This window comes from Stenella coeruleoalba (assembly GCF_951394435.1).
Source record: "Stenella coeruleoalba genome assembly, chromosome: 15".
NCBI lineage: Eukaryota > Metazoa > Chordata > Mammalia > Artiodactyla > Delphinidae > Stenella > Stenella coeruleoalba.
The window spans coordinates 416,640-424,774 of record NC_137161.1 but is presented as its reverse complement, the minus strand read 5'-3'; the positions used below and the strand labels follow the sequence as shown (position 1 = coordinate 424,774).

Sequence of the window (8,135 nt, the reverse complement as noted above, 5' to 3'; positions counted from 1 at the left end):
TGTCAGACTTGGGGTCTGTCCCGGGAGGTAGCTGGGGGGTGCTGGGGTTCCAGTGTCGGGTCACGAGGTGAGGCTGCTCAGGTACCCTCATCAGCCCAGAACCACGGGCCACCAGGGACCCCCGATGGGGCGCGGAGCTCACACGCCGAGGACCAGAGGCCACCTGCCTGCTCCGTGCCGCCCCAGCACCGAAGCCCAGGCTGGAGCCCGTCCTCTTGCCGGCCCACGAAGGTCCCTCCAGACTATTGCACTTCTGCAGCTGCCCTGGCCCTCCCGGGAGCCCCTGCCCAAGGTGCCCTGCGGCAGCCCGCGTGGGGCAGGGCCACCCTCGGGGAGGGGAGAGGGCTGGCCGCCCCCGCTGGACAGATGAACAGGCAGGGGTGGGGGGTGGAGGCCTGGAGGGCAGGAGGCTCTGGAGCCCCACCCTGGACAGAGGGGGCCGGGCCCCACCCACCTGCCAGGCTGCAAACTCACTTCTCGGGCGCCTTGCCGGCTCCCACCTTCCGGCCAGCAGAGCCCCGGGCCCCCTTGTCTCTGCCTCCTGGGGGCCAGTCGTCCCGGTGGGGAGGCGTCCCAGGGGCTGGATCCTCAGGGGGTCGCTCCTTGGGCTTGCGGCCCCGCTTCTTCCCGCCAGCCGGACTCTTCTCCTTTCTGGGCACCAGGGAGTCTGGGCCCTTGTGTCTGGGAGGCGGGTCTGCCGAAGTGCGGAACCAGTTCTGGGGGAGAGAAGCAGCGATGGAAACCCTGGGGCCCAGGACCCTGGAGGGCGAGGCGGCAGGGGACCCGGGGCCTGGGGACACCCAAGCTTCTCTAGGGAAGCCGGAGGCTGCTCTGAAGAGAAACCAGCAGATTCCTCAACGTCGCCCACTCGCGCAAGTGAAGAGCCGTCACCCTGTCGCCCCTGCCCTTCCCAGCCCCCTCCGTGGGGCCGGCGCATTCAGCCGCAGGCCCAGCAGGGCTCTCCCACCAGGCCCGTCCCTGACGCACCTCCGCGTGGGCCTTGAGGATGTGGTACTTGACGCCACTCTCGGAGCTGAACTCCTTGGGACACAGCAGACAGCAGTACTTCCCCACCAGGTGGTCCCCCTGGAAGGCACAGGGCAGTCCAGCCCCTGGAAGTGGGCCCCACCACTGGCCCTTGGAGGACCAGAAGTACCCAGATGCAGCCAGGACCACCCCGACCTGTGTGGCTTATCTGAATGGGTGCCTGACAGGTGTGCTCTGGGGACCCACGAGGCCACTCTGTGGCAGGACCACCAAGGTGCCCCCACTGCAGGGGAGGCGGGAAGCAAGGAGAGGGTGGGAAGAGGCAGGTGCTCCTGGGAAGCCAAGGGCCCGTACCCCAGGCCCAGGTCGGGCTGTCCCAGCACAGACGAGGAACCCCCATAGGCAGAACCACCCGAGACTGAGTGATGGCTGGGGCTGGAGGCGGCGAGCATCCCAGGAGGCGCTGGCCCTGGCCCCACAGGGGCAGGGGCGCACACTCGGTTTGCGCGGACCCCTGGGGGGCAGCTGGGAGCACCAAGCACGCACGCCTGGCCGCCGGGGGGGCCTGGACACTGACCTTGCTGCAGCTGGCCAGATGGGCCTTGAGGCCGGACACGCTGGAGTAGATGGCTTCGCAGCACTGGGGGCAGGAGGCGACCGTGGGGGCGGGCCCTCCGGCAGGTGCCCCCCCCACCAGTGTGCACCCCTTGCCCAGCCCGGGGGACCCAGGGCCCATCTGGGGCAAGCGGGGGGACTTGATCCCAAGAGTCACCCCTGCCCAGGGGTGTGGGCAGGCTGGGCCGCTAGGGCTGAGGTCAAGGCCCCTCTGCCTGTGAGGCTCCATCTGAGGACCCTTCAGGGGCCACGTGGAGGGCTCCCCCCAAGGCCACCCCTGGGCCCTCCGTCCTGAGTCCCAGCGTTCCCATGCCTTCCCAGCCTCCCCGGCTCACATCATTGGGGCAGTTGACGTGGCCCTTCTCCTTGACCTCGTTCTTCCACTCCTCCAGCAGCTGGGGGTTCAGCACAGGAAGGCCGGGCCGCGTGTAGTTGAGCTGCAGACGTGGGCGGGTGCCAGGGTAAGCTCGGAGCTTGGGCTGGAGGTGACCCAGACGCTCCCTGCTGAGCTGAGAAAGCCCTCAACCACGCCCTCCCAGGTCACGGGGGCTCAGGCTCAGAGACTGGGAGGCTGGGCTCACACGCGCAGTCTCGGGCACCAGGTCGTCCTTCATGCGCCGCTTGGTCCAGTCTCGGGCCAGCTCGTCCTCCGCGATCTCCTGCAGGTGGAACACAGCGACCTGGGCCGACGTGCGGCGGATGCGGCCGCTGGGGGTCCGCTCGACACCCAACAGGTCCTCAGCCTCGGGGCCCTTGTCCGCAGGCTCCTCGGGGGGCTGCGGGGGTGGGGAGGGGGAGGCCGGATGAGCCACAGAGAGCACGTATGGCAAGCGCACGGGGGACACGGGAGCCCACCCCAGGCTCACTCCCCCCGACCCATGACGCACGTGGGCCCCTGGGAGGGAAGGCGGAGCACACGTGGCAGGCAGTACATGGGCGCGCCTGCCTGGTGCCCCAGGGACGGGAGGCCGGGCTGTGGGCCGCTCACCGGGGCCGCGTGCTCCGAGCGCACGTGGTAGTCGTGGCCGGCCTTGGAGCGGTAGGTCTTGCCGCAGTGGGTGCAGGGGAAGGAAGGGGTCTCCACCTCGCAGGGCGGCTTCCCGCAGCGTCGCTGGTGGTACTGGTAGCCCATGAGGCTAGAGAAGGCGGCCCCGCAGCCCTGGGGTTCCGGGGGCAGGTGAGTGGCCGGAGAGCGGCGGGCCCCATCCCGCCTGGCGCCCGCACCCACGTGGCCCACTGACCTCCTGGGGGCAGCGCAGCCGCCCCACCTGCTTCAGCACCTTCCGCAGCCACTCCCGCTCCTCGCGCTCGCCCGCCTCCGAGGCCTCGGCGTCACAGGGCTGCGGGGCAGGCCAGCTTCAGTGCCCCCGCCACCACAGGGCCCCGCCCCTGCCCAGGGGCTGCGGCCGCGGACGTCCCTGGCCAGGCACGGGAGCCACTAAGCCCTGCTAGCGGGAGGCCGGCAGTGAGAGCCGGCAGGCGCGGGGGCAGACCAGCAGCATACCTTGGCGCTGTGCTCCGCCATGGTGTGGTAGTTGAGGCCCGCCTTGGACTTGAACTGCTTCCGGCAGTGCTCGCACTTCAGCGCATCCTGCAGCTGCAGACGGGCGCGCGTGAGAGGCCGGCCCGGGGCGCCTCCCCCCCCCCCCCCCCCCGGCACGGGGCAGCCTCACCTTCTGACACACTTCCATGTGCTTCTTGAGCCCCACGAGGGTCTTTCGGGTGACCACGTTGCAGGTGGGGCAGACGGCCTCCCCCCGTTCGTGGATGGCCCGTTGCCACTGCTCCTCAGGGCCACCTGTGGAGCAGGGCCAGGGCCTCAGGGGCAGGCAGGAGCTCCCAGATGCCCTGGACGCCAAGCACAGAACCCAGGGTCCACGCTCGGCCCCCGTCCCCGCGGCTCGGGACCCGCCCCACCCTCAAGACCCGGCCTGTGCCCCGCCCCCCGGCAGCTCCCACCTGGGGCTGGGTGGGCCCCTGGGGCCGGCACCTCCTTGCTGACAGCGCTGCTGGGGGCTGGCCCCCTCTTCCGCACCTCCTCAGGGACCGGCCCCTCCTGCTTCTTGGCGCGGTGGATGCGGGCTTTGTCCTCCGCCTTGGCCAGGCCTGCGAGCGCACGCGGGAGGGGCAGGTGCAGGCTGAGGGCGCGGCCGCCGCGTGTGCTTGGCCCCGCAGGTGCCCGGCTGGCCCCGGCCTCACCTTTGAGTCCGAAAGTCCCTGAGATGGAGGGCTGCTCACCCGTAAACTTCTTGGGTGTCTTCTGTTTCCTTCCTGACTCGGGGGAGAGAACACACAGGACAAGGCTCTGGTCAAATAACCGTTGGGAGGCTCGGGCCGGCTGGCCGCCGCCCCCGCCTGCCGCCGCCCCCTGCTCTCGTCTTACTGTGCTTCGTGCGCTCCGCACCCTCCTCAGGCGGGGACACGGGGCCCGCGGCCCTCGGCGCCTCCTTGCCCCCCAAGGCTCTGCTGCCCAGAGAAAGGGGGCTGCTGCTGGGGTCTGTGCTCAGCTGGAAGGCTGAGCTCTGGTCTGTGGTGGACGGGCCGTACTCGCCGTTCTCCGGCCTCGCCTGCTTGGGCGGGAGGGGGCAGGCATCCAGGCCGTCTGCGGCCCTGCAGAGAGCAGGGAGGTAAGGGGCAGGAGGGCCCACTCTGGGCCCTGTTACCCCTGAGCTGCAGCCGGGGACACCCAACCCCACCCAGCAGGAGCCCCCATACCTTTTCTTACCGCTGCTCCTCCCCGCGGCCCGAGGAGCTCTGTTCTCAGACTTGGTCAGCAGCACCATCTTGCAGGGCGGCGTGTGTCTGCTGATGGCAATGGGCCTGCTGACCGTCACCGGCTTACTGACCACAATGGGCCTGCTGACCGTCACCGGCTTCGCAACTGGCACGGGTTTCGTAACTGTCACAAGCTTTGTCACAGACACCGGCTTGTTGATGGTCACCGGTTTGGTGACCGGCGCTGGTTTGTTGACTGTTACTGGCTTGGCGATTGGCACAGACCTGGTGACCGGTATAGGCCTGCTGGCCGGCACAGCCTTGGTGACCGGCATGGGCCTGCTGGCCGGCACTGGCTTGCTGACCGGCACGGGCCGGCCGACCGTCACCGGCTTGCTGATGCCGATGGGCTTGCTGACTGTGACAGGTTTGCTTACTCCAATGGGCTTGCTGACCCCAACGGGCCGACTGACGGAGACTGGCCGGCTCACGGGCCCAGGCTTGGGGGCAGGCAGGGGTCGGTCCATGTGGTTCCAAATGCGATGCTTCTCCAGCTGGGTCTTAGAGGTGAACGCAGCCTCACAGAAGGGGCAGGGGAAGGCCAGCCTTTCTGAGATGGCACCCTGGGTGGAGAGGGCAGGCGTGGACACCCCCAAGCCAACAGCCAGGGCAGGGTGGGCCCCAGGCCTCCCCTTCCCCAGGCCGCAGCCCCTTACCCCTTGGCACCGCTGGTAGTGGTACTTGAGCCCGTAGATGCTGGGGAACTCCAGCCAACACCCAGCGTTTGGACACTTCACCCTCGAGTGCGCCTTGAACTCGTCTTTCCACTGGTTCATCAGGGAGAGCTGGGCGTGGGAAAGGCCAGGCTGTCGACCCTGCAGCCACCCAGGCCTCTGCTGCCCAGCCCCCGACTCAGCACTGTCCCCAGGCCTGTGGGAGCCCCGCACAGGACTCGCTGGGCCCCAGGCCGTCTCTCGAAGCCCTCGCACACGGAGCAGCCAGTGGATCCGGGCTGAGGGCTCGGCACTGGACACGCAGCAGGCGAGCCTGCCAAGGCAGTGGGCTCCCCGGCAGACCCTGTGAGAGTCCCACCCAGTCCTCGGGGAGCTCACAGGAATGTCTCGGAGCGCCTGGTTCTCGGCTTTCGGACGCCCCTTTTTCTTCCCTTCCGTTCTGTCGCTGGCTGGACTTCCCGGGTCAAAGCAGAGTGGGGCCTGGCTGGGCACTGTCGGCCCACCCCGGCCTACCGGCAGCCCTGCAGCACACGACACACGAAGGCTCAGAAGCTGCATTCCCTGCAGCCTTGTCTGCCACACAGGGGGCTGGTCCCGCCTGCAAGGAGCCTCACTTCCCCTGCACTGAGGCACGAGGGGCAGGAGGCCGTGGCCCACCCAGGGTGGACCTCTCCTCCCTCTCAGGAGCTGGACATCCCGGGAGGCCCACGCCCAGCGCTGGCGCCCGTGGCCACCTGGAGTTGACCTTGCCCTCACTCCTCTTACCTAGCTTCGGCGGGTCGTGAAGCATGGGAAGTCGGACCTCATTCCGGCCGCCATCCCTCCCAGGCCCACTCTTGCTGGACCCCGGGAGCCGGCGGCCTCCTCCAACACAAAAGGGATCGGTCATCTCTGCAGAGCAAGCGGACAGCCCATGAGGTCCACCGGGCCCAACTCGGGACTTGAAATGGGCCGCTCTCGACCCTGCCCCAGACAGGCCCACTCTCCCGCCTGAGGAAGGGGAGCCTGCCCGCCTGTGTCTTTGGCCACAAGGGAAAGCAGAGGAAGGGGTGGATGGGCGGGGGCGGGGGGAGTTCCGGTTTAGGGGAGGGGCTGCTCAGCTGAAGTCTCCCTAGATGACGCAGAAAACCCTATCAGCGTAGAGGAATCTAGCCCTGCCCTGAAGCCTTCACCAGCGCCGGGGGGGCTCCCTGCCTCCAGACGCACAACCCCAGAGAGCGAGAGAATCACGCACCTCTCACTAGCTGGGGATGGCTCCAGGAGAGGCGGAGTGCCCCGGGGGAGGAGGCCAGTGCCACCCCTCGGGGGCCAACTATGACACCAGCGTGGCTGCCGGCTCACAGGCTGTGCTGGCCCCGCACCTAGAAGCACCTTCCCCCACAGCCCCACCCAGACCCAAGGCCACGCTCTGGGGCACAGGTGGGTGCCCTCGCATCCTTCTCCCCAGGACACAGTTGGAAGATGGCCAAGGTGGGCACCGACGGCCCCAGCGCACTCCGCAACTGCGCACACACCCTCTCCAGGGGGAGCAGACCAAGGACCCTGCCGCACGGGCTTCAGGTCCCTGTGCCAGCCGAGCCACCCTCCCTGACCCCCTGCCCTGCTTTGTTTCCCGCCGGGTCCCCTCCTACCAGACGGCTGCCCCATGCTGGATCCCTCGGCCACTCTCCACCTGGCTGACCTCCTCACCTCCACCCTCCAGAGACTCTCTGTCCCCAACCTACAGGCCCACCAGCGCCACTCCAGAGACGACAGGCCCCTGGCCACAGACAACATTCTGCCGACTGAGGCTGGGCTTCAGTGGGCCCATTCTGCTGGGGGACCCCAGGCTCTGAGAGCTGGGGCGACTCTGAGTTCAGCCCTTTTGGGTCCTCCCACAGGGACGCTTAAGGCCACAGAAGAAGAGGGGGGCGGAATGTGGGCAGGTTACCCCTCCCCTGATGGTTTCTAACTTTTTTTTAAGGCTGCGCCACACAGCATGTGGGATCTTCATTCCCCGACCAGGGACTGAACCAGTGCCCCCTGCAGTGGAACCGTGGCGTCTTAACCACTGGACCGCCAGGGAAGTCTCCTAACTTCTAACAGACAGAAAAGGAGGGATCTGCTGTGCCTAGGAGGTCCAGAGGCCATCTGGGCAGACTGAGATCAGAGATCGGGACAGTCACTGCCCATGGTCAGGGGGCTGCCTACATCCTGGGCCTGGGGTCAGTACGGGTCCAGAGCGCTCTAAACAAACTTCTCTGGAAGCCCTCACACTGATACATCCAAGGATACATGCCAGCGCCCTTCTGACCCCAGCAGAGGCTACTGTGGGTACCTACTGAGCCCCACCTTTCCAGCCTTCCTCCAGCTTGGGTGAAGAATTCGGAGTTGGGAGCCCCCGGGACCAGGGCTGGCCTAGGAGGCAGAGACTCCCCTTCCATTCAAGGCCTGTGACTCGCGCACCAGGAGGAGAAAGGGCTCGCCCCTCCCCAGAGGGGCCAGCAGGGTCGCAGAGGTGGGACCCTCTGGAGGGGGGGGATAGGAGCGCCTCGCGCTGACCGCAGGCGACGCTGGCGGTGGGACCGCGGCCCAGGCCGCTCGGCCCGGGACCCCGGCCTGGGCCCCGGCGCGCGGATGAGGCCGGCCAGGGGACGCACACCTGGGGCCTGGCCTCGCTACCCACCTGTCACCTGCGGCGGGTGCGGGCCCGGCGTGGCCCCGGAAGGGCCGATCCCGGGCGCCTGGGGAGGGGGGGGCCCAAAGGCAGTGAACCAAAATGGCGACTTTTTCTGGAGAAGAAGGAGGCAGGGACGCGACGCCGGCGCGGGGCGCGGGGCGCGGCGCGGGGGTCCGGGCGCGGCGGGGGCGGCGGGCGGGGGCTCCGGGTCCGGCCCCCCGACCTGCGCGCGGGGTCAGGGTCGAGGGCGCGGCCGGCGCGGGGGCCGCCCGGGGTCGCGGCCGGGAGCGCGGCCGGGCGCTTACCTGCGGCGCCCAGCGGGCCGGGGCCGGGCGGAGGCCGGGGCCGGGCCGGGCCGGGGCGCGGGGCGCGGGGTCCGGGCGGCGCAGGCTGCGCGCCGCGCTGCGCACATGCGCGCTCCCGCC

General features: G+C 69.1%; 1 protein-coding gene across 3 annotated transcripts; it reads right to left on the bottom strand.

The window, feature by feature from the left end:
* Positions 1-343: 343 nt before the first annotated feature.
* ZNF512B (zinc finger protein 512B) lies at positions 344-8,135 on the bottom strand. Of its 3 annotated transcripts, XM_079946355.1 has the most exons (17): positions 8,016-8,135; positions 5,817-5,942; positions 5,430-5,572; positions 5,034-5,162; positions 4,318-4,940; positions 3,986-4,212; positions 3,802-3,873; positions 3,562-3,708; positions 3,276-3,400; positions 3,107-3,199; positions 2,844-2,942; positions 2,591-2,761; positions 2,184-2,378; positions 1,938-2,039; positions 1,565-1,627; positions 988-1,086; positions 344-716 (listed from the first exon to the last, which is right to left on the bottom strand). In XM_079946355.1, the coding sequence occupies exons 2-17, from the start codon at positions 5,938-5,940 to the stop codon at positions 471-473; spliced, it is 2,658 nt and encodes an 885-aa protein (XP_079802481.1). In that variant the 5' UTR covers positions 5,941-5,942; positions 8,016-8,135; the 3' UTR covers positions 344-470. The 3 variants fall into 3 exon arrangements, with proteins under 3 accessions (XP_079802481.1, XP_079802480.1, XP_079802479.1); XM_079946354.1 differs by having other exon boundaries at positions 4,318-5,162; XM_079946353.1 differs by having other exon boundaries at positions 3,562-3,873; positions 4,318-5,162.